The sequence below is a fragment of the Dendrobates tinctorius genome, unplaced genomic scaffold (genome assembly GCF_039654945.1).
Source record: "Dendrobates tinctorius isolate UK_male_01 unplaced genomic scaffold, ASM3965494v1 ptg000120l, whole genome shotgun sequence".
Lineage (NCBI taxonomy): Eukaryota > Metazoa > Chordata > Amphibia > Anura > Dendrobatidae > Dendrobates > Dendrobates tinctorius.
This window is the reverse complement of record NW_027361788.1, coordinates 24,262,716-24,289,406: the sequence shown is the minus strand read 5'-3', so window position 1 is coordinate 24,289,406 and position 26,691 is coordinate 24,262,716. Positions and strand designations below refer to the sequence as shown.

General features: G+C 46.0%; 1 protein-coding gene across 11 annotated transcripts in view; it reads right to left on the bottom strand.

The window, feature by feature from the left end:
• The window catches only part of IQSEC2 (IQ motif and Sec7 domain ArfGEF 2), a 201,730-nt gene that overhangs the window by 165,599 nt on the left and 9,440 nt on the right, over positions 1–26,691 (bottom strand). For 7 of the 11 annotated variants that reach the window (XM_073590952.1, XM_073590955.1, XM_073590941.1 and 4 more), the window contains exon 2: positions 9,853–9,918. The exons of the other annotated variants lie outside the window; for them this stretch is intronic. In XM_073590952.1, the coding sequence (XP_073447053.1) occupies positions 9,853–9,908 (56 nt within the window). In that variant the 5' untranslated portion in view covers positions 9,909–9,918. The remainder of the gene's footprint in view (positions 1–9,852; positions 9,919–26,691) is intronic. 11 annotated transcript variants of the gene reach the window in all.

Below are 26,691 nucleotides of genomic sequence, written 5' to 3'. Positions count from 1 at the left end.
AGAGGCATAAAGGCAACAACAATGCCACATCACACAGGCATAAAGCCACCAACAATGCCACATCATGGCATCAACAATGCCAGACCACACAGGCGTAAAGGCACCAACAATGCCATATCACGCAGTCCTAAAGGCATCAACAATGCCACATCAGACGTAAAGGTACCAACAATGCCCTATCATGCAGGAGTAAAAGCCACCAACAATTCCAGACCACAGAGGCGTAAAGGCAACAACAATGCCACATCACACAGGCATAAACCCACCAACAATGCCACATCATGGCATCAACAATGCCAGACCACACAGGCGTAGAGGCACCAACAATGCCATATCACGCAGTCCTAAAGGCACCAACAATGCCACATCACATAGATGTAAAGGTACCAACAATGCTCCATCATACAAGCGTGAAAGCACCAGCAAAACCATATAAAAATAACGTTCTCACACAGGCATGAAAGCACCACAAAAAAAATCAAAGGCCTCAATTCATCATACAGTTTTCTGAATGACTTGCAAAAATGTTGTGTCTTAACATTTTTAAGTCAGCCTTGGCCAGCTACGGCAAAGTTCTGGTAAAGGGGGAAAAACTTAGCTGAGAGGGAGTATGGCAGAGCACGTCCAACAAATTCAATATAATTTGCACCACAAAGCAGCATAAAATACGAAAGAAGTGTACCCCAGCGCCCGACTGGAGCATGACAACTGAAGGATGCCCCAAATTCATTAATAGGTGACCGCCTAAAAAAAAAAAAAAAAAAAAAAAAGTCTGCATCTTACTCCAACACTTCCTTCATTAATACGGCCATGAAAAGCACCATTTTTGATAAATTGGGACCCAAATATTATTAGCCACAAGGATGCAAATCCACAAGACTCAATCTTATCCTAAATAAAGCTCTACTAATTTTGCACGACTTCAGACAAAGAATGTCACATTAGATGAAAACCATATTGAATGCCATCAGGAGAGTTGTCCAATTTTCGCCACAGCATAGTGTTACATGCCTGATGGGCAGGGCTACTTCACAACCACTGGGCACTAGGTAGGTAAGATAACACATTATTTGGAATGCAGACTGACACCCACACATAATGCTCCGAAGGCTAATTACTTTACTATTATTTAATGCCATGAAGCATAAAAAAATAATAAGGCTGTATCCCACCCCACATGAGAGCCCGTCCAGGATCATCGTGGGTCTGGGCTTCTGAAACTCCCAAGATAACTTCATATCACCAATGGAACTAAATTTTCACCTACACAGGAAATGTACTACTACAATAACCCCATTAATTTTGGGGAAACTTCCATGATGGGATCTGCTATTTTTTGGGGAAAAATAGCATTATATTAGAGGAGATGGCGAGTGTTACATTAGGGGAATTGGACAGGGGTAAACATAAAAGGCAACCATATATAAAGTTATGCAACTTACTAATATACTCAATATATGAAAGGTGCCTTTTTTTTTTTTTGCAGTCACCAGTTCCCATTTCGAATCCCAGCCGGACCTCTTCCAGTTTTGTCTGACACAGGACATTTTTTCGGTCATACACGCTGGTGGTGAACGTGGTTTGCGGACCCATTCTGCAACAGGGTTGTGCCTGCCCAGGAGGGATGTAGTTAAGCGGCTACCTGGTGCTCACTGGAGCTCATGATGGTGGAGTCAGGCCTGAGCTGCAGGCAGCCATGCCTCCAGGTACCACTCAGTCCCCGGTACTGCAGCTGCTCACCACAGGAGTCAGGTACACAGGCTCCTGGCAGGACGGAAATTGACACAGACAGACCAGGTTGGATTTGGAGACTAGTATTAACAGTCCATACAACACGGAAGTACTGTGAAAGGTGCATGTTCAGACATGTGGGTCTCAGGAACTGGTTCAGGTATCACTGGAGCAGTTTCATAGTTCAGAGACCAGCTGCACAAGGACCAGGGGTTCTGGATCAGGGTCTGCCTGCACAAGGACCAGGGGTTCTGGATCAGGGTCTGCCTGCACAAGGACCAGGGCTTCCGGATCAGGGCCTGCCCGCCAAGGACCAGGGCTTCCAGATCAGGGTCTGGCCACACAAGGACCAGAGGCTCTCAATCAGGGTCTGGCCGCTCAAGGACCAGGGGACCTAACAGCTCACACCAACACACTAATGAAATATTGCTTAGGCACCTTCCTTTCTGTTGGGGAGGGTGCTCTTTTGTACATTATGCCTCCCAGGCATTGGCTGGGGGCATCTTTACAGGTGCACGCACTGCCCCTTTAAAAACGAAGGAGTGTGGCTGCACTAGGCACGCCGCTGGGAAGTGGGGTGTGCACAGGATGAAGCAGCATGGAGCACATTGAGGACCACACCGTGCAGCTGGGACGGTGAGTAAGTCGGCATCCCTGCATGGGAAGAAGACAGAGTCATGCGGGGACGCCGGCATTAGCACTACAGTACTCCACTTACTTCCCCTTCTTCTTCAAACCATCAAGCACTCTCCACAGAGAAATTGGAGCCCAACTTTTATTCACAGAGTCCCACAACATCTCTCCAGAGCAACATTCTCTACAATCCACTACTGTAGAAGGTGACATCTCTCACCCTTTTTACGACTAGGATGAGTCTCTCCAATAAGCCATCCTCAGAGAAGGATGAAACAATCGTGGTACCAGGAACCTTCAATTGGGAAGTCTTTTTCAGTCTGTTGAGGCCAGCTACCACCCTGGAGGATTCAAGGACTAGATTGCTGTAGTTCTGTCCATTTTCCAAAAGAGTACCTCCCTCTGCTAAGCTTTGAGCCAGGTTTAGTACTTTTATTTTCTTATCCCTTTTATTATTTGCAATTGTATAGGTCATATTGTTTTGTTCCCATTTTGTAACATATTTGTATATTTTTTTCAATAAACACTGCCTACCTTCCTGGATTAAATATATAAAATTTGTTCCGGACAAAGAAGTGTGGACGAAATGCGCGTTGAGGTCGAAGGATGTGGCACAGACCCTACATCTTACGTAGTAAGTTACCCTCTTAGTGCATTTTGTCCATATTTGTTCCCACAGCCAGTGTTGATGGTAATTGTTTTATCCCTACTATTTAGTTCATCCTATGCAATATTAAGCATGAGGCTTGATTCCCCCATCTCCTGTATGTCAATTTGAGCACTACATTTTACAAGGGAGATTGTGTACTAAAGCCTGTCACGGAGTGACTGACCCAGTGTGACATGACCCAACAGTTGGTCGGTCACCATACACAGCACACCAGGGAAACTTAACAACGGTGGGCCCTGACGATGGGGAACAGGGGAATGGACACCTCCTGCACTCACCTGAGGATGTGACCTGATCTCACTAATGTCCCTATATGGGTCCTTTCACCCTGTCACCAAGCAGCATACCTAATCCCTCACTTGTCCTGCTCTTAACCCTAAGTAGGGAATTGGCAGGTGAGAGCACTGGTCCCAACGCTGCACTAATACAAAAAAAAAGGAATGGAAAGAGACACCAAAAGGGACAACGTAACAAAAAATGCAACCCTTAGCTTTCTGCTGCAAAGCACCGCACAGCAGGATAAAGACACCAGATCAGCTAATTCCGCAAAGCACCACTGCACCCAGTCAGCTCCTTCCTCCAGTTTGGTAACTGTAGAATCCTCTAACACCAACAGTCAGCTGATGCATCAGGGGACCTCTTGAAGGATGGTGGGAGTGGTCACCACCCACACCAGCAGACCCACCAGCGGTGCAATTACACCAGCAGGCCAGCTGGGGGGGGGGGGGGGGGAAACTTACATTAACCCCCAATGGCCTGAAAGGAAAGAAAGTTTTACTCTGAGAAGCCAGATCTGCCACAGATCCAAAAATGAATAGTGACAGAGCCCCTTAATTTCAAGTATTATTAGGTCTGCCCATATTCATTAACTATACCATTTTTTGCACAGGCACTTTATAATTGATGATTTGTTCTGTTCATGAATATGGACATTCTATAAACTTTATGATGAACTGTAGCTATATATTTTTTTACATCATTGCCCTAGCTACAGATCTATAACCAAGTCCCAAGCCGTATGTGTCCCTTGCTTTTTAAGTACCGAATATACTTGAATATAAGCCGAGATTTTCAGCCCATTTTTGGGGGCTGAAATTCCACCTCTCGGCTTATATTCGAGTCATATACACCAGGGGGTCGGAGGGGGAGGGGGGGCAGGGGCGTCAGGTCATACTTACCCGTCCTGGCACTGTCTCTGCAGCCCCCAGCTTCTCCGTGATCTCCCTTCCTTCCTTCAGCGGTCACATGGTACTGCTCATTAAATCCATGAATATGCGCATATTCATGAGTTTAATGAGCGGTACCATGTGACCGCTGAAGGCAGGAAGGGAGACCGTGGGAGAACGGGGCTGCAGGACGGGTAAGTATAGCGATATTCACCTGTCCGGGGTCCATCGCTGCTTGCTGCTGTCTGGCACGTCATCTGTCAGTGACGTTCAGACAGCAGAGGGCACGATGACGTGGTTAGTGCGTGACGCGCCTCCTGCACCCCGGACAGGTGAATATCTCAGGTGCCAGCAGTAACACCGGCACGTGGCCCCCAGCAACGGAGAGGTGAGTATGTCATTTTTTTTTTATTTTTAAATGCAGCAGCGGCAGCACATGGGGTGCATAATCTATGGAGCATCTTATGGGGGCAGCATATGGGGGTACAACCTATGAAGCATCTTATGGGGGCATAATCTATGGAACATCTTAAGGGGCTATAAGCTTTATGGAGCAGCATATGGGGCATATTATTCTATGGAGCATCTTATGGGGCCATTATTAACCTTCGTGCAGCATTATATGTGGTGTATTTTGTATGGAGCATCTTATGGGGCCATCATGAACTGTATGGAGCATTATGTGGGGCTCATGATTCAATATGGATATTCAAAAATATTTAACCTACTGATGTCTCAATTAATTTTACTTTTATTGGCATCTATTCCTATTTTTTAAATTCACCAGTAGCTGCTGCATTTTCCACAATAGGCTTATACTCAAGTCAATAAGTTTTTTCAGTTTTTTGTAGCAAAATTGGGGGGGGGCCGGCTTATACTCGAGTATATACAGTATCTTTTTTATTTAAAATTGAGTGTAATAATTATAATAAAGATTGCTAATTTTCTACATTTGTTTTTTTTTGTGCTTTTTCTGGTCACCTCATATCACTCCCCATATGGATAGAACTGGCGTCTCGGACGGGTTTACATGGGTTTTTATCAAGCTGGGAAATTTGCATCACCTGGCCTTTCCTAACAAAGATCGTGAACAAGCCATAACCCTAACAGGCTAATCAAGGTCTGAAACCTTAGTCAAAGTTATCTGAGCACAAATCTCAAAGGGTGCCCAAACTTTTGCATCAGTCCATTTTCCTTTTTGCAATTTTTAAAATATAAAACACTGAAAATATTTTTTTTTGGCCTAAAATACAAAGGAAATGTGTCATCTTTAAGCCTTTTAGAGATCACTGCATCTTCAATTTGCTTAACTGTTCACAATAATAGTAATGTTGACCAGGGGGTGACCAAACCTTTACATGTGTACGTACGTACATATATATATATATATATATATATATATATATATATATATATATATATATATATATATATATATATATATATGCATTGGAATAGGAGGTGTATATACCACACAATCACCGAGTTCCCCAATAACTGGCCCAGTAGTGGAAACAGCCACAGCCTCGTCAGTCAATTGCTTAATTGTCAGGAGACGAAACTGCGCTGCCTCCAATTGTCAGGACAAACTGGTGGTAGCAGTGGGATCTGTGAGATCTCTCTGGTGTTCCCTTGACAAAACGTCACTATTTTTCTAAGTAAATATATTTCTAAAGCTGCAATTGACATGAAAGCCTCACCAGATGCTGGTAACAACCCACCAACCCACCAAATCCACACAGGCAAAGAAATCAAATCAGATGTCCATCAATTAAGCTATGTGTAATAATAAGAAATGATGGAAGGGCAAGGAATTGAACACATGAGGAAATGCAGGTGCAAAAAGCCATGAAAAGTCATTTCAACAGCTGAATCCTATCAGTAATTACAAAGCAATCTTGTCACATATCCCACCATCAGCTGGTTCAACTGATGGTCTATAAAAAAGGTGTCTCATTACCAATTTACCACAGAAGAAACATCTCATGATGGGTAAAACCAGTGAGCTGACTCAAGACCTTCATAACCTTATTGTTGCAAAACATACTGATGGCATTGGTTACAGAAGAATTTCTAAAATACTGAAGGTTCATTTCACCATAAACCGGACACAACCAGGTGCTCTCTGCAAGATTTCAGGCAGAAGTGTGAAAAGAATCAGAAGAGTTGTCCAAGAGCCAAGGACCAACTGTAAAGAGCTACAGAAAGACCTGGAATTAGCAGGTACAATTATTTCAAATAAAAATAATGAACTCACCCTCAATGGCCAGTACGCACATTCAGCATGCGAGACTATTGCTGCACAAAAAGTATGTTCAATTGCGTTTACAGTTTACTCAACATTTAGTCAAGCCTGTGAAATACTGGGAGATTATAGTCTGGTTAGATGAGGCCAAAATTGAACCCTTTGGATGCCATAATAAACGTCATAAAAAAAGCAATCAAGTACTTGGCACTCCAAAATATATGATGCAAATTTCTTAATGTAGGGCAGTCCAAACAAAAAGTGACATTTCGGCCTTATGTTCATGGCTTCATCAAACACAGATTGCAGCCGGAAATTTAGCAGGAGCTAACCGCCTGAGGCAGCGATTCCGCCATTCCATAGCGCTATTGCTTATTAGATACATTCCATGTAGCAATCCATGTTTGATGAAGTTCTCATCTTTGGTCTCATCTGACCAGACAATATTCTCCCAGCATTTCACAGGCTTGTCTAAATGTTGAGCAAACTATAAACAAGCTTGAATATGCTTTTTGTTCAGCAACGGAGTCTTGCATGGCAAGCATGCATACAGGCCATGGAGGCTGAATCCATTACTACTTGTTTTCTTTCTTTTCAGGTGGTCCTTGGCTCTTGGACAACTCTTCTGATCATTCTTTTCACTCCTCTGTCTGAAATCTTGTGGCGAGCCCCTGGTCGTGGCTCATATACAGTGAAATTATGTTTTTCCACTTCCGGATTATGCCCCAAAAAGTGCACACAGAAACCAGCAGTAGTTTAAAAATCCTTTTGTCAATGCCATTACTATGTTTTGTAACAATAAGGTTGCAAAGGTCTTGAGACAGCTCACTGGTTTTATCCATTACAAGATTTTTTTTGTGTGGCATCTTGGTAATGAGACATCTTTTCATAGGCCATCAGTTAAACCAGCTGATATTTTTCACTAAGTGGCGGGATTGCTTTCTAATTATCGATAGATTTCAGCTGGTGCCATGACTTTCCATGGCTTACTGCACCTTTCTTTCTTTGTGCATTCATTGCTTTTCCCCTGGATAATTTCTCATTATTACACAGTTTATGGCCCTCTATGGTTTCATTTGTGGATTGCATGGGTTGTTACCAACATCTCGTGAGAATTTCAGGTCAATAGCACCTTTAGAAATATAACTAAAAATTGATGACGTGTCCAATACTTATTTCACCTGCTACCTCAGCTGTGACAGGGTTTGCTGTCAGCCAGCCCCCCTTTACACTCACCCACCAGTCCAATGCTGACAAAAGCACAGTGTCATGTGTCATAAATAAAAGGGACGAGGACCTGGTCGCGCCCTGGAGCTTGTAGGTGAAGAAGGAGGTAAACTCTTAGATGAGAAGCATGTTGGTAAATCGCATACATTTATTTAAAACAGATTTAGCAACAATTTTTTTATTTTTAATTGGACAAAGGATTATAAAAATAGAGGATGTAGAAGTCCTTCCCAGTAATAGTTACATCTCATCTAATTTCATAAGAAAAGTGACATGATCAGACAAGTATGGCGAGTGCAGACTAGTTGGTATTATATACTGTGCAATTAACATTTAATTTCGCAGTAAATCTCGGATTCCGCTTATTAGGTTAAGACAGCTAGGATAGCAAATCTCGTTATTAGATTTCACATTACATTTAGGGTTAAGTATTGTCCTAAAATTCCTTAAAGGGGTAGTCCGGCTCCGCCCAATTCCACATCGGGAGAGGGTGGGTGACATCAGGTCTGCACATACTGCTGTGCTGGCTAGCATGCAGAGGGGCTCCTGCAGCAGACCACCACCTTACAGGTCAGGGCAAAATGCAGTTTTTGAGAAAACATCAGGAACGGGGTGATAATCGAACAAGCACATAAAAATTCTTAAAAGAAAATGACCCAGTGGTGAGCATGTGCTGCTGCTGCTACAGACCGTGCTCATTCAAAATGGGAACTGTGAGGCTCCGTTCTAGTAATTAGGGTCAGACCCCAAGCGGTTGATTTTGTAAACCAGACATTGTTTTTTCAGCAATGAAAATCATTTTTTTTATTTTTACATATATTAGTCACCAAGATTTCTCTCCACTTCAACACCGTTGGCATTTGTCGCCCGTCATCCCACTGTGTACACAGGAATGTGCGGATGTGCTTTCTATAGTGATGTCACTGCGGGGGTGGGGAGGGGGGAGATTGGCTGATGATGTCATCACACATCTCCTTCATACACAGGACACTAGTGGGAGGCCTTCACACTGGTGGTGCTGGAAATTATACTGGTGAAGTTGTCCAAAACTTTGTGGGGGGGGGTTTGTAACCCAATAATAATGTAAAAAGTTACAGTTTAAGTCCAGGAAGATTTTCAAGGCAAAAGTCTTGAGGCAGCAGCTTCTGGGCAGTGTGCTTCTACAGTCGCTGAGTCAGCGTTTAAAGAAACCAAATCAGAAAATATTTTGCTGGTGTTGTATTAATTTATTTTTGCGTGGAGAAGAGTGATAAAACTGCAGGAGGGCAGGGCAACGCTTGCAGCGAAGACTTCACAGGCCCCGAACCTGCTGTATGGTAGAGATATGGATCCGCTCACATCAAGTTAAGGGGATCTGAAAGCTGGTAGAGCCCAGGAGTGCCCGTGTGGGCCACTATGTGCCCATGTGGGCCTCTATGTGCCCTTGTACTATGCACGCACGAAGCGGGTATAACAGGATGATCTACTGGACTGCAAAGGCCTATATACTGTGCCTTCTTCTGTCTGGTGCTATTTTACAAACCCCAGTGTGACTGATTGGCAGCAGCGCCCAACAAAAAAAATTACTATGACATCACTGCTAAAGGATTGGCAGGGACCCCTAGAGCAGTCAGGGATTGACCATGACCATATGGGACAGAATCAGGCACACAATGACCTGGTAGCTCTCTTATATGCTACTGGTTGTAAATCTGATAGGGATGGGTTCTACATTTCTCCTCCATGACAAAACAGACTATGGAGGTCAAGGCTCAAGAATTATCAGTAAACCCTATAAACCCCATTTTACTAATGATTTTTTTCACACTAAATACATGGATAAGGCAATTAATGCTTGATGGTTGGGGTGGTGGTCTGAACAATGGAACCCGATTGACTCAGAGAGCAGGCATGGCCCAAAGTCCCGTGTGTGACTGGCCAGTACGGAGCACCAATGGTCCAATCATCTATAGGATTGGTGGTTTCTCCATTGGACTTCGCCACCCTCAGAATCGGTCAGAGACCCGGCAGTCGAACCCCCATCGATCATACATTTATCCTACATCCTTTATAAACCATCAGTTGGATAATGTCCCTCAAGTCCTGGAATCGCCGCTTTACCTGCAGCAACTAGATCACCCCTCCCCTTTAAATTTACCTTGTTTTATATCTTTTCGTCTTCCCACAATCCCAGCACTTACCTATCCAGAAGGGACATAGAAAACTGTTCATCCGGGGTCTCCTGGTACACGGACATAACACCACAACTAAAACAAAAGACAGAAATACAATGACACAGCAGTAAGGGGTGGGCATGTAACAATGCAGATATACATGTCATCCGGGGTCCAGGACTAACCCCTAGGGCCAACGTCATAGGGTAGTAGGGGGTGGGCATGTAACAATGCAGATATATAGTACTTGTCATCCAGGGTCCGAGACTAACCCCTAGGGCCAACGTCATAGGACAGTAGGGGGTGGGCATGTAACAATGCAGATACACATGTCATCCAGGGTCCAGAACTAACCCCTAGGGCCAACGTCATAGGGCAGTAGGGGGTGGGCATGTAACAATGCAGATATACATGTCATCCAGGGTCCAGAACTAACCCCTAGGGCCAACGTCATAGGGTAGTAGTGGGTGGGCATGTAACAATGCAGATACACATGTCATCCAGGGTCCAGAACTAACCCCTAGGGCCAACGTCATAGGGTAGTAGTGGGTGGGCATGTAACAATGCAGATATACATGTCATCCAGGGTCCAGAACTAACCCCTAGGGCCAACGTCATAGGGTAGTAGTGGGTGGGCATGTAACAATACAGATATACATGTCATCCAGGGTCCAGAACTAACCCCTAGGGCCAACGTCATAGGGTAGTAATGGGTGGGCATGTAACAATGCAGATATACGTCATCCAGGGTCCAGGACTAACCCCTAGGGCCAACGTCATACAGTAGTAGGGGGTGGGCATGTAACAATGCAGATATACATGTCTTCTGAGGTCCAGGACTAACCCCTAGGGCCAACGTCATAGGGTAGTAGGGGGTGGGCATGTAACAATGCAGATACACATGTCATCCAGGGTCCAGAACTAACCCCTAGGGCCAACGTCATAGGGTAGTAGTGGGTGGGCATGTAACAATGCAGATATACATGTCATCCAGGGTCCAGAACTAACCCCTAGGGCCAACGTCATAGGGTAGTAGTGGGTGGGCATGTAACAATACAGATATACATGTCATCCAGGGTCCAGAACTAACCCCTAGGGCCAACGTCATAGGGTAGTAATGGGTGGGCATGTAACAATGCAGATATACGTCATCCAGGGTCCAGGACTAACCCCTAGGGCCAACGTCATACAGTAGTAGGGGGTGGGCATGTAACAATGCAGATATACATGTCTTCTGAGGTCCAGGACTAACCCCTAGGGCCAACGTCATAGGGTAGTAGTGGGTGGGCATGTAACAATGCAGATACACATGTCATCCAGGGTCCAGAACTAACCCCTAGGGCCAACGTCATAGGGTAGTAGTGGGTGGGCATGTAACAATGCAGATATACATGTCATCCAGGGTCCAGAACTAACCCCTAGGGCCAACGTCATAGGGTAGTAGTGGGTGGGCATGTAACAATACAGATATACATGTCATCCAGGGTCCAGAACTAACCCCTAGGGCCAACGTCATAGGGTAGTAGTGGGTGGGCATGTAACAATGCAGATATACGTCATCCAGGGTCCAGGACTAACCCCTAGGGCCAACGTCATACAGTAGTAGGGGGTGGGCATGTAACGATGCAGATATACATGTCTTCTGAGGTCCAGGACTAACCCCTAGGGCCAACGTCATAGGGTAGTAGTGGGTGAGCATGTAACAATGCAGATATACGTCATCCAGGGTCCAGGACTAACCCCTAGGGTCAAAGCCATAGGGTAGTAAGGGGTGGGCATGTAACAATGCAGATACATGCCTTCTGGGGTCCAGGACTAACCCTTAGGGCCAACGTCATAGGGTAACGATTCACGTAAAAATAGACTATTTTAATATTAAACAACTTGGGGGGGGGGGTTACATTTTCAGCATATTTTAGTCCGGTCATGAAATACATATCCCGAGATGAGGCCGAAATGTACACCATACCAGTGCCAGCTGACGACTATAAAAAGCCATGAAGAAAGGGGGGAAAAAAAAGACAAAAAAAAACCCCAAAATGTCCATATATATCTGAGCAAATAGAAAAAGTACCAAAATGCACTGTGCCCGCTGCTCGGCATGCAAAGTCCAGACCCGCAGAGTTTCTGACGAGTGGGCGACGTACCCTGTAACACTCAGACTCCTGCGCATGGCACGACGCCCCATATACGCCAGTTTGGCACAACGTAAGACCAACATTTCCAGCAGATCCCGCGATGCCAACACAGACGCAGAACAGAAAACTAAAATCAGCTTGCTCTCAATAATTTAACCTCTTGCAGGCGGGAGGTTTCGGCTTCTGTATTTTACCGTTTCTCAGTATCTAACTGGTTGCTAATTACATCCCCGCAGCGCTAGTTGCCATGACAGTCAAATGCGGCACCTGGATAGCTTTTCCGCGGCTGGCTCTGTCAGCTCCGATTGTGAATGTCTCACCAGCAAAGTGCTTCTTTGGGAGAGAAGGAAAAGTCTGCGTGGGATGGCGGGTGAATTTAGTGATAGGTTACGGCTGACAGGACATCAAGTAAGAGGAAGTGTGTGGGGGCGCAGAGGAACGGAGGGGACAGAGACTGAAGGGGTCCGAGGGTACAATGGCTGGGGAGGGACGCCGCGTTTTATTCATTTGCTGTAAACACGCACAGATGGGTCATTCTTCTGACTGTACGAGAAAAGCAAAAGGCCGTCATTAAAGTGGATGTGTCACCTACACACGATAACGTCAGCCATTAATCAGCAGCAATTTTTATTTTTTTTGTGGACGATTTACTAAATCTCGTCCCCCACACTGAGGGCAGAAATCTGCATCGGAAATGGACATTCAGTGTGGATATTTAACATCACAGAATGTCAATATATGCTGCAGACATTCATCTCATAACGTGCTGCAGACTCTGCAGTAAAATCTGCGTTGGAAAATTTGTACGTGTGAATGAGCTCATACGTCGCCAATTACTGGAGTGGGAAAAGGCTCAGGTATCGCTCTACATACGGCCCCATTCACAAGTCCGCTTTCTTTACTCGTACAACACATAGTCTGTGGGCATGGTCTTCCGTCTACTTTTTTTTTTTTTTTTTTAGGGGGGATGGGGGTTGGAGGGGGAACCCAGTCAGTCCTGATAATGTCCGTATCTCCCAGGATATTACCATATAAACAAGAACAAAAAAAATCAGTGACAGCAAGCACTGATCTTAAAAAAAATGGTAATGAATAGACCTATAGAGTCAAAGTTACACAACTTTTGATAATACAAGGTAAAAGCCTTTGGGCATCAAACATGATTTCTACACGATAGCAATTACCGTACCCATGCTTCAGGCTATAGTCTCCATTAATCTTTACACCTCTTAATAAACAGATATTGATTTTTCTCTGGTAGGAGTGTCTCTGTTAGTAATATAGGCTGGATGTGAGGTCTGTATCTCTCCAAGTAATAAAGGCTGGATGCGGGGTCTGTGTGTATCCACTACCGAGTCTTCACTACTTATATCAGCAGAGCTATTATGCAGCACTTTTTCCTTTTTCATATGCTTTCTTCCTTTTCAATACACCCCATTTCCTCTTCCCACCCTAAGGTTGTACATACTATCTCCCCTCTCCACAATGTGGAGATCTGTGTATAGGACCCCTCCCACCTCCCATTTGCAATACTAAGGGTCCCGTTACACTAAGCGGCGCACCAGCGATCCCGATAACGATACGACCTGGTAAGGATCGCTGGTGCGTCGCTAAATGGTCACTAGTAAGCTGTCAAACAGGCAGATCTCTTAAACGACGCAACGATCCAGCGATCCGTATAACGACCTCGGCGGTCGTTGGGACCTTGTCACCAGGGCTGTGGAGTCGGTAAGCCAAACCTGCGACTCCGACTCCTCAAATACTCAGACTCAGACTCAGACTCAGACTCAGACTCAGACTCAGACTCAGACTCAGACTCAGACTCAGACTCAGACTCAGACTCAGACTCAGACTCAGACTCAGACTCAGACTCAGACTGCTTATATTTAAGTGAAAAATTTATTGTAGTACAATGTGAATCTCAGACATTTAATCATTTTTATGATCCCATAATCAAGATATTTAGATAGAACAGAATATATATTGGTGTACTACCCGGTTTTCATTCTTTTTGGTACAGATACGATATGGATAGACAGATATGGATAAATGGATAGATAGAGCAGATTTCTAATCTGCTTTTGCTATTGAAAACATTATCTATGAGCTCAAAAACCTTTCAGGTGATGCAGTTTTTTTAAAAAGATGATCAGCTTTTGCAGCTGAAAAACGTATCCTCAAAAAACACAGGAAAAACGCTGTGTGTGAATGTAGCCTTAGATCAGGAATAGAACAGCCATTTATAGGACATTTCATAACTTTCCCAAACTCCTTTGAAAAAATATTCAGCACATCCTGCATTGAATTACTGTACCCAATTTATTATATATATTTTAGGAGTCGGACCATTTTATACCGACTCCAACTCCACCAAAATGAGCACCGACTCTGACTCCGACTCCACAGCCCTGCTTGTCACAGCAGCTTTTCAGACGATTCCAGCCTGCGTCCCTGAGTTCTGAGTCGCCAACGAGGTCGCTCGTTGGCATCAAACACAGCGATGCATGCTGGCCAGCGGGACACCAGCGATCAAAAAAATGACCCAGAACATTCGAGCCCGATCTGTGATATCCAGTGGGGGGGGGCGGTCGCCGCTTTGTGTCACACGTAGCGAGATCGCTGGCGCATCACAAAAATCGGTGACGCAACAGCGATCTCGCTAACGATCTCAATATGCGAGAAGGGGCCTTTAGAGAAGAAAGGGGTAGAGCAGAAATCCATCAGAACCAGGATCAGCAGTTCGGACGGATTTGTAACATTTTTGCAGATCATTACGCTTTATAATGGACACACTGCAGCAGCAAAATAATTGAAAATGTTTAAATGAAGAATATTGAGAAAATTTGTTAACTTCGCATGTAAAAAGCAAATTAGCAATTCAAAACAAAATCAAAATATGTACATAGCCATTAAAGGGTTTTTTAGGGTTTTCAAAACAGCAGTCATCCAGCTGCAATTTGTTCAAAAAAAAAAAAAAAAAAAATCAAACAAAAAAAACCAAAGCTTTACTCACTCTCTCTGGGTCCAGCGCTGAGTCACAGTGTTCTCAGTGGTTCTGAGCAGCTTGTGCCATGAACTCTGGCAGAACCGCTCAACGGTGGCAGCGCTATCAACGTTATATTGGTGCTGCAGACAAAAACAGACACTGGAAGCAGCAGCGGAGACTCAGTGCTGGACCAAGAGAGGGTGAATAAAGCACAGTTTGTTTCTTTTTTATAAATAACTGCAGGCAGGGGAGAGGAGTTTTTCTGAAACAAAAAAGAATCCTTTAAAGGGTTTAAAACATGATCTCCTCTCCTAACACAAAGGAAAAAAATTAGTTAATGGGTCAGCACACTGATGATGTAGAATCTTGATGCTGCGCCCCCTCGAATATTAGACTCCTCACAGGAACATAGTATTACACGGTGACTACTGAACTCCATGAGCGACTGTCACCCGCACTCCTCTTCTCGCCCTTGTATGACTGCCCCTTTAGGATTCATTTATGAAAAAGCTTCCGGCACATTCCCGCTGGTTCTTCGCAGCGCTATGGGGGCAGCAGTAATCCAAGGCTGTGCGGATGCCGGTAACTAGATGTGAATGCAGTGGGCGGGCACAGCTGGTGACGTCATTCGCCAGTGTCTGCCCGCCCACGCCATTCTGAAGCGGCGGCAGGGCCGAAATTGCTGCGCATTTCCATTTACAGGTTTTCCGATCCATTTATTGTCAGCTCCCCTGGGCATAAAGCGTCAACTTAAAGTTGCTGTACTGAATATACAGAAAAAAAGTTTGAGTAAACTCCGTCCAACGATTCATTGCCGGGTGGCAGCAATTTGCCTCGCCGTGTCGTAACGTGATAAAGCTTCAATTGGATCCTTGTAGGAGACGAAATACAGTCAAGGGCACCCTGTAATACGTCTGTACTTCACACGGCAGCAGACGTCAGGAAAATCAAAGAAAAGCCAATTAAAGCCGCGCATTATAATTTCACAGCACGTGAAATAGGCAGCGAGTGATTGTAGTCTAAACTCTGCCGATTGTATGTCTATACCCCAGTGTTATAGCTGCGTCACAAGAGCCGATCACCTGAGCCCAAACACAGGGTAGCCGACCTGATCTTGGCCTAAGAGAAGGTAAGACTAAGCACAACTCTGCTTTGGTGCCATTGTTAGGCTCAATTCACACCTGTGTTACCTCCATCACCACTTCATATGTAATCTGACGGCAGCATGATGTAGAGGCTGAGACCCCAATTCCAGCGAGGTATCACTTGCTGGGCTGCTGGGTGTCATTTTGAAACCATCAGTTTTCTCTGCTGCAGAACTAGCAGAGCTCGGAATGCTGAGCCCTGTATAACCCCGCCCACACCACTGATTGGCAGATTTATGTGTACACTGCGTATTGAAAGAAAGCTGCCAATCAGTAGTGGGGATGGGGTTTGGACTAGGAAGCAAGAGACACCTAGTCCTGTAGTGATAATATCCTGCTGATAAAAAGCTGATTTTAATGAAGCAGCAACATGCACACAAGTGACAAATAAAATCAGGATCTCTGCCTCTACATCATGCTGCTGCTCTCAATACATAGCAAACACCTGCTGACAGATTCCCTTTTTATTGACAATATTTCAACTGAACTTCTAAAATGCTGCCTTTAAAGAAGTTCTATCACTTGTCATAAATATGTAATATTATTGCTGGTGGAAAAGCCGCTGTTCTCCCGAATCTGGCGTTGTATTTCATATGTTCCTGCGGCTCTCCGCTCTGGAAATATGGCCCTCTCTTTGCTGTATATACATCTACCCTTTATTATCCAAGTGGGCGTTGCCTTGTGGGCCACACCAAGTTGGTTAAAAAAAAAAGTTAGATTTATATACTGGAAACAGGGGGTTACATCTCATTCGACGGATTCAGGAGAAACAGCGGCATTTACACCAAATAAAAAAATTATTTATGGCGAGTGACGGGTCTTCTTTATAGGGGTTACCCAACAAAAATGTTTATCCCTATGCACAGGATTGGTGATAAATGTATGAACGGAGGGCGATCAGCCCCTTCTACACATGAAAATCCATAGCCTACCACAACTCTTACAGGGGACACCAATGTGAATGGTGAATTGGGTCCCTATGAGAACGCAGTCCAGGACAAGGGGGTGTATTTATGGGGACATCAGGGCAGAGGAGAAGTCTAACAAACAGGTGACCCCTCCATGTATTTTGGCTGTCGAACAGCAGCGAGACATGCAGCCGCGGGGAATTGAACATAGTATTCGAGCACATCGAAGACACTCGGTTAGGACATGAGCATGCTCAGATAACACCTTATCCAAGCATGCTGGCTCATCACTAATCTGTACTCATCTCTCAGGCGCAATGATAAAAACCTAGTCAAGTATATTAAGAAATTGCATAAATATTAGACCATCCATATAGATTTTATTTTTATTTCTTCAGAAGTGCCCTTGATAAAAAAAAAAAAAAAAAAAAAAAAAAAAAAAATGTATATAATCAATCCCGTGACTGCCGTATGATTCTTACCGCACTCCATAGGCTAAGGTCAGTATATCACACACCCTATAATGTGCCGACAAACCCCAAAAGGTGATGCATCGGCGTACAACTTGTAAAATGAGCTTTTCCATTACATCCGATTAGATAGGTCGTCAATGTCTGCGATAAAGGCTCCCAGCCGACAGTCTAATATGTATGGGGGGGGCTCCTACTGATCCCTGATAGAGGATATCGGGGAGAGATGAGGATCCGGCTCATCAGATATTGGACTGCAAATCCTTTTATCCTGTGTGACATAAGCTGCCGCCAATGGTCTATTGGAATCTATGGAGCGATTGCTCCAGTCTATGGAAGAGCCCGCCATTATTCGGTAGGCAGTATGTATGGGACACCTTAGGATTCAACAGCAGGACCCCCATGGTGTGTAAGTTGGCATGGTACTGTGTCTGAATAAAGCTGAAGAGGTTTTTGAGACTTTTTCTATTCACCATGGATGTCCCGGCGGATTTAGCGCCTATCTAGTCTACGGTACAGTCTTATTTCTTGCTTTCTACAGAAGTCCTGATACCTGGAGCATTCATCCAAAGTACTGGGGAAGCCGACAACCGCATGTATCACAAGATGCTGGGACACCGCTAGGTATCGATGTACACTGGAGCGGAGCCATCATAAAGGATTAGCCCTGTCTGAGCCACTAGGAGGCAGGATCTGTGGGGGGGGGGGGGGGATGATGATAAAAGTGACTGACAGGCAGCTGTCAAGCGCGGCTGTGAAGAGATGCGGCACAAGCGTTATGTAACAACCTGGGAAGGAAATTCTGCGAAAAGACATTGCACATTCTACTGAAGCCTGGCACATCGGGTACAGTCACGCTACAGCAGAGAGCTCGACTGATCCGCGGCTTCTCTTTTTATGAAACAAGCCTATTTAAAGGCTATGAACACCAAAATTTATATTTATTGTCCATTTTCAAAATAAAGGTATGGATGGTCTAATAGTAAGAAACCGAGGCATACTCGCCTATCAACAAACCCCCAGATGTAGCATTGGCCGCACCAGCTCTGGAAACCATGCCTGAACCGCAGAACCTTGTGACTAGAAGAGCAAGGCTTCTGATGTTTCTGTAATAAAGTGCTCTTCTATACACCTGACCGCTGCAACAGTCCCGAGACTCCTGAGTGGAGCAGGCATCACTTCGGAAACCAGCGCAGGCCTCCAAAGTCGCAGTCTGTGCCGGATCCATGTAATTATGCCTTTTTTTGGCATGCATTTAAAATAATAAAACATTTTTTGTATCAGACAATCTCTTTAAGCAACATTCCAAATGGTCTTCATGTAAAATGTTACATTGTTTCATCCGCAGAGTCTGTAAGGCCTTTATGTAGGCGAGTGCTCTCCACCAATATTACAAATCTGTCAGAGTGCCTGATTCTCATGGCTTTCTCGCCCTTCTTTTCAGTGTTAGGGATAGCAGCAGGGAAGGAGAGAGGTTGTACACAGATTTACAGTGTAACATGCGAGAAAGTGGAAGCGGGGGAGATTCTCATAACGAACAATTAAGTACAGGTGTGCTGATATACGAGCGTTCAGAAAAGCAGCACATTGGATATAGACAGATATGAAATCCAGCCTACATTCCTGGGAGGGACGCTCCAAAAAGACAAAAATCTGAAACTTGGATCAGGCTGCATATTTCATAGCAGATAGAGGTCTGAAAATGAAGATTGCAGACTTAAAAATTAAATAAAAATAAAACCTTATACTAACCTCAGGCACCAGCAATGTATCAGCGATGTCAGAATTGGGGTCTGGCAGCACTCGCATGATATTGCTATGAAAATGAGCACTGTAACCTATCCAGGTAGTGCTCAACCCCTTTAAATTTAGTGCAATTTTATTAACTACAGATAACCATTCACATGTGTAAAAAGCATTATTTATATAAGAGGTGTCCATAGCAACTGGTCCACTATAACAACTCCTCACTTAATGATAGCTGATACAGCCGCTCCATCCATTCTCTAAAGGACTGACGGAGGTAATTGTGTACCGTACACTGTGTCTACATACGTACCATCATAAATGAAGCAGTGGTACATCAGTGACCAACGCTCCACTGAGATGGGGGACTCCAAAGCCCTCTACTCGCTGGATCAGCACCCTACTAGCTACTCTGTGGACAGATGAAACGTTTTATGTTCCGTCAACCTCTTTAACCATTGTTTCTTCATGTCACTGCACTAACTGAAAATCACCTGGTTCTATGGAGACGGTAAAACCATATGTCAGTGTGTCAACATCTCCCCACCTCACAGTTCACAATCCATGTGCTTTATTAGGGCATGCAGAAGTCCTAGACTGTAATCCTATGTCATTGAAAGAAATGGGTATCAAACAATCAGTAGGTTGATCCCTATTTGTTTTGTCCTTTTTCTGTATTTTAATTTTACAGAGCAATTTAAAAGGGTTATTCTCCAAATCACAACAGATAGCGGATAACTTACTTATCGTAGGGGACCCGAACACTTGGCCCTCTGCAGCCCCATCATGAATGAAGCCGAGGACCCGAACACTCGGCCCTCTGCAGCCCCATCACGAATGGAGCCGGGGACCCGAACACTCGGCCCTCTGCAGCCCCATCACGAATGGAGCTGGTGACCCGAACACTCGGCCCTCTGCAGCCCCATCACGAATGGAGCCGGGGACCCGAACACTCGGCCCTCTGCAGCCCCATCACGAATGGAGCTGGTGACCCGAACACTCGGCCCTCTGCAGCCCCATCATGAATGGAGCTGGTGACCCGAACACTCGGCCCTCTGCAGCCCCATCATGAATGGAGCTGGGGACCAGAACACTCGGCCCTCTGCAGCCCCATCATGAATGGAGCTGGGGACCCAAACACTCGGCCCTATGCAGCCCCATCATGAATGGAGCTGGGGACCCAAACACTCGGCCCTCTGCAGCCCCATCATGAATGGAGCTGGGGACCTAAACACTCGGCCCTCTGCAGCCCCATCATGAATGGAGCTGGGGACCCAAACACTCGGCGCTCTGCAGCCCCATCATGAATGGAGCTGGGGACCCGAACACTCAGCTCTCTGCAGCCCCATTCATTGTCAATTGGACTGCCAGTATAGTTTTGGTTTTCCTCAGTAGTCCCATAGACAACAAATGGAGCAAACCACTAACACTCAGGACGAGGCTCCAAGGGCAAATCCCCCAGTAATCCAAAAGTTAGCGTCTTTGGGGAAAACTTATGATTTTGGGAATAACCCTTTAACCAAGCCGTGAGGTAATTGCTTGCTCTGGATACCAGGACAGTGATTTTCTACACTCAATTATGTGCGTTCTTTGCAAGTAGCTTCCTGGCGCTAATTGCTAAAGGTAGTTTTGTCATTTCCACCTCTGCCGTGACTATAAACATCATATCAGAAGGAAAAAAAATACAGCAAATAAGTAACTAGTGTACGGCGAGCAAACACTGCGACATCACTACGGCGCTGAGAATCAATCAACCTGTCAGTCCGGCATCATTACTTAATAGCGGGGGGGTTTTTTTTTACCCCATATAGTAAAGAAAGCATTTGACAGATGCTCCACAGAGTATCCAGGCCACGGGGCAGAAAATATAGTCACTGAAGTCAGAGAGCTACACGTACAGAAGCGGGAGGTGAGAAGCAATTACTCATCCTACGGGGCATGCACTTCATGGCCATCAGCTGCAAAGATATTATGTGACAGCGCTGGCGCGTCGTCACATTCTGCTGTGTGCAACAGTGAGTGATACGTTCCTGAGCGCCCGCAACCCTCGCCTCCTGTCCACGGCCGGGAACTCGTCACCACGCTACTTGGAGGATGGAAACAAAAAATATAACTCTACCCAAAACGTGTTTACATTCTAAAATCTGCTCCATTGGGTAAATGTAAATTTAACCTCGGCAAGACCAAGCAAATTTTTTTTATTAATATTTTTGCATTTGCTCTCTCCCCTCTGTGGCAAATTTACTATGATATAGAGTTCAAAGAAAGTGATATCTCCATTCAGCCGCTTTTTTTTCATATACATGAACATGTAGTTCCTGTGTTTGGAGCAGGCTTAGGTGTTGACACAGAGGATATTGGCTGTCTTACACAGCCAGCATCCGCCTCTTAACAGCAGCAACCTTAGCTAGCTCCCATTGCTGCTGTTTAATCCCTTAAATGCCTCTGTCAGTAGCTGTCAGTAGCAGTTAAGGTGGTCGATCCACCTGGAATGTGATGGCAGGATGCTGATGGTCGGCCATGGCTGCCTTCTTAGTACTCCGATGAAGTCCAGCCACAGGCGCAAAGCTACATAGGAAACCATCATTTATTCGGTCGTCCATGACAGCACCACCTGAGAGAGGGGATCCGCCCTTCTTAGGAACAGGAAAACCTACAGATACAAAAAGGGCGGCACCTCTCCCACGCATCAGTTGGATTACAGAGTATAAAAAGAGGACCTCCAAGGTTAATGCATGATTATATGTACAACAATATTAATACTTAAATCTTTATCACCCGTGTATATGTACAAAGGGAAGACGTGCACACCCAAATTAACTAAGGGAAGGGAATCTATGGGTGCTGTCATGGACTCCGAAAAATACCGTTAACCGGTGAGTAACTAAGACTTTATTCGGTCGTCCATGACAGCACCACCTGAGAGAATTACAGAGAGTAATCACTACTTTAGGGGGGGACTACAGCCTGCAGAACCCTGATACCGAAGGAGAGGTCTGCAGAGGCACCCAAGTCTAGTCTATAATGACTATAAAAAGTGCTCGGAGAGGACCAAGTGGCCTCCTTACAAATCTGGTCGATGGAGACTTCCGATCTCTCGGCCCACGAGGTCGCCACGGCTCTGGTGGAATGCGCCTTCAATTTCTCCGGAGCTACTCTACCTTTTGAGGTATAAGCTAACGAGATTGCTTCTCTAATCCACCTGGCTAGTGTAGTTTTGGACACTCTAAGACCTTTCCTAGGGCCTTGGTAGGAGACAAAGAGGGCATTGTCTTTCTTCCAGGGATCAGTAGCCGCTAGATATTCCAAGAGGCATCTCCTAACATCTAAAGTGTGTAGCTTCTCCTCTTTCTCATTAGTTGGATTAGGGAGGAAAGATGGAAGGACTATTTCCTGCGACCTATGAAAGCTGGAGGCTACTTTTGGTAAATACGCTGGGTCGGGTCTAAGTACTACCCTATCCTCTTTTACCTGAAGAAAAGGTGGGCGCCTAGACAATGCCTGAATGTCGCTTACCCTACGGGCTGACGTTATGGCTATTAGGAAAGCTATTTTGAGGGACAGGCTCCTAATAGAGGCTGACGAGATGGGTTCAAATGGCGCTTCTGTCATAGCTGTGAGGACTAGGTTCAAATCCCATGGCGTGAGTCTATTTTTTACTATTGGTCTGGATCTACTCGCTGCTTTGATAAATCTATTGACCCAATAATTAGCCGCGATATTGCAGCTAAAGAGGGCCCCTAAGGCCGGTTTCACACTAGCGCTTTTTCAGCGCGCGCACGGCCGGGGGTAGCTCCGCCCCCGAGCCGGCTCTCTGCCCGGCGTGCCCGCCCCTTCCTTGTAGCGCCGCCTCCTAGCGGACAGCGGCGCCTGCGATCGGCGCACCCTATCTTTAGCATAGGGTGCGCCGATCGTGCGCAGGCCGTGCGCTAGTTGCGCTTTGACCTGCGCTGCGCACTTTTGACGGTGCGCCGTGCGCGCCAAAATCCGAAAAATTTGATTTTGGCGCGCACGGCGCACCGTCAAAAGTGCGCAGCGCAGGTCAAAGCGCAACTAGCGCACGGCCTGCGCACGATCTGCGCACCCTATGCTAAAGATAGGGTGCGCCGATCGCAGGCGCCGCTGTCCGCTAGGAGGCGGCGCTACAAGGAAGGGGCGGGCACGCCGGGCAGAGAGCCGGATCGGGGGCGGAGCTACCCCCGGCCGTGCGCGCGCTGAAAATGCGCTAATGTGAAACCAGCCTAAGGCGGATACCTGTACTTTAAGGGTACTGGTGGAGAGACCCAAGTCCAGTCCTTTTTGTAAAAATTCCAAGATCTGGCCTATGGGGACGGAATCATCAGTATTTATATTTGAGCTTTCGAGGAACCTCTTCCAAATTCTGACGTAAATCTTAGTTGTCACCACTTTCCTACTTTTTAGTAGAGTGTCAATTAGGTCTGGGGAGAAGCCTTTACTTTCTAGCAGTGACCGCTCAAATTACGCCGTGAGATGTAGGCCAGCCACCTGAGGGTGGAAGACCGGGCCCTGGGACAGAAGGTCCGGGATGTCCGGGAGAACCCAAGGATCGTCTACCGACATGATCCTGAGGTTCGAGAACCATGCTCTTCTGGGCCAGAACGGGGCGATGACTATGACCCTTGCCCTGTCTTTCCTGATCTTCCTCAACACCAGAGGAAGTAGAGATAGGGGAGGAAAGGCGTAGGCTAGCCTGAAGTCCCATTTTATCAGTAGCGCATCTACTGCCAGAGGAGTCTCCCTGGGATTTAGGGAACAAAACTGTGTCGTTTTCGAGTTCTCCTTGGTGGCGAATAGATCCACCTCTGGCTGACCCCATCTCTGCACAATCTGAACGAAAATGGAGGTGTTCAAGGCCCACTCTCCTTGTTTTAACAGATTGCGGCTTAGGAAATCTGCCGCGACGTTCTCTTTCCCTCTTATGTGAAGAGCCGTGAGAGATAAAAAATGACGTTCTGCTAGCTGGAACAACTGTCCTGCCACATTCATCAGAGTTCTGGATCGAGTTCCGCCTTGGTGGTTGATATAGGCCACGGCTACTCGATTGTCCGAGAGAACCCGTACGTGATGGCCCTGTAGATACATAAGGAGCTCTTTAGCTGCGAGTACTACCGCTGTTAATTCTTTCAAATTAGAAGACATTTGTAACTGATCTCGTTCCCATAGGCCCTGGACCAGAATTTCCTCCATATGCGCCCCCCAACCGGAAGGACTTGCGTCCGTGGTGACCACGCGGGTAATGTTATACTCCCAAGGGACCCCTCTAGACAAGTTACTTCTTTCTAGCCACCACTCCAGGGACTCTATTGTGTTTCTGGATAAGGTCAGTCGACCTTCTAAATTACCCCCCAGGATTCTCTGATACCATAAAACTTCGCCCTGTAGAGTTCTCGTATGAACTTGGGCCCACTGGACTGCGGGAATGCAGGATGAGAGGGAACCCAATAGGGACATGGCTTTCCTGAGGGACATGGAGGGGTTGTTGGAAGCGTTCAGGACCCGGCCATGCAGGTGCAGCAGCTTCTCTGGGGGAAGACGGCATTCCTGCTTTTTTGAATCTAGGGTTAGGCCTAGAAATTGTTGAATTTTTAATGGCTGCAAACGGGATTTTTTGATATTAAGTATCCATCCCAACCGCTCTAGAGCCGCCGTTGTTTTCTGTAATTGTTCTAAACACTGCTCGGCTGAACTGCCTATTATAAGGAGGTCTTCTAAATAGGGGACGACTAGAATGTTTAGCTCGCGCAGATGGGCCATCACCTCTGCCATCACTTTGGTGAATACTCGGGGCGCAACCGCCACCCCGAAGGGTAGGGCCGCGTACTGGAAGTGCTGGATTGACCCATCCAACTGAACCGCCAGTCTAAGGAAAGATTGGTGTGCTAGACAAATCGGTATATGGTAGTAAGCGTCTTTCAGATCTAGAACCACCATGAAGCAGTTTTGAAACAGCATTTTTATTGCGGTGTTAATTGTTTCCATTTTAAATGGACGTACAACCAGGAATTTATTGAGGGCTTTGAGGTTAAATATAGCCCTAAATGAGTCGTCCGGTTTACGGACCAAGAACAGGGGGGAATAGAAACCTTTCCCCCTCTCTTCCTCTGGAACTCTCGTCAGGACTTTTTTGTCCAGTAGCTCGAGGACCTCGGTCTCCAGGGCAGCTTGTTCTAGCGGGGAAGATTTGAGTGGAGTTACCTTGAACCGATCTTGGGGAACGCAGGAGAACTCTAGGTGCAGTCCTGAAGCTATCACCCCCAGTATCCAGCTGCTATTCGAGATTCTGGCCCAGGCCGGGTAGAAGGCAGATAATCTTCCTCCTACCGGAGCCACTAGTCATTGGGGTGGCTTCTTCTTATCCCGTGATGGACCTTCTTGGCGCCCCCCTCCTCCATATATGAAGCCCGTACCTCTGGTTTTTTTGTTGTCCCATCTGTTCTGATCTCTGGCCTGTCTCCTGCGGGAATACCCTTTCCTAGAAAAGGGACGTCTCCAGGATGTATTCGGAAGACTCGGAAATTTCTTTTTCTCATCCCCGGCTTTCTCTAATAGTTCGTCTAGAACGGAGCCGAACAAGTATTCACCCTCACAGGGGATAGAACAGAGACGGGACCTGGCTTGGATATCTCCCGGCCAGCATTTTAACCAGAGGGCTCTCCGGGCCGAATTAGACAAACTTGCAGACCTGGCCGCCATTCTTACTGAGTCCGCCGAGGCATCTGCCAGAAAGGCCGCAGCATTCTGGATAATTGGAAGAGACTTACGGATGGAGGCTCGCGAGGTTCCATCCTTTAGCTGAGAGTCCAATTGATCCAGCCAGACCATCATGGATCTGGCTGCGCACGTGGCTGCTATTGCTGGCCTTAGGGCGCCTGCTGACATCTCCCATGTGCCCTTTAAAAAGGAATCTGCCTTTTTATCTAGGGGGTCTTTAAGGGAGGCCATATCGTCGAAGGGTATAGATGACTTTTTTGAGGCCTTAGCTACCGCTGCATCCAGCTTGGGGGCCTTATCCCATCGACTTACTATTGGGTCCTCAAAGGGGTATCTACGCTTGAAAGCAGGCGGCATCGAACCCCTTTTTTCCGTTTTTTTTCCACTCCCTGTCTATCAGGCTCTGAACTCTTTCGTTTAGTGGAAAAGTCCTTTGTTTTCTGGGGTCTAGACCCCCGAACATAATGTCCTGAGCAGACAGTTCTGTCTTTTTTTCTTCTACCCCCATGGTTGACCTTATGGTTTTAATTAATTTATCCATTTGGTCCAAGGGGAAACAGAACCGGCTGGAATCCTCTTCGGAAGAAGAAGAGGAGGCCGAGGACTCTGAGGAGATATCTTCCTTCCTAGGGCCGACTGAAGACTCTGAGCCTGAAACACTAGCTCGTCTTCTTTTACAAGAATCTTCTTTTGATAGGGCTTTTATTTCAGTCCTGATTAATTGCCTCAGGTCTGTAGCGA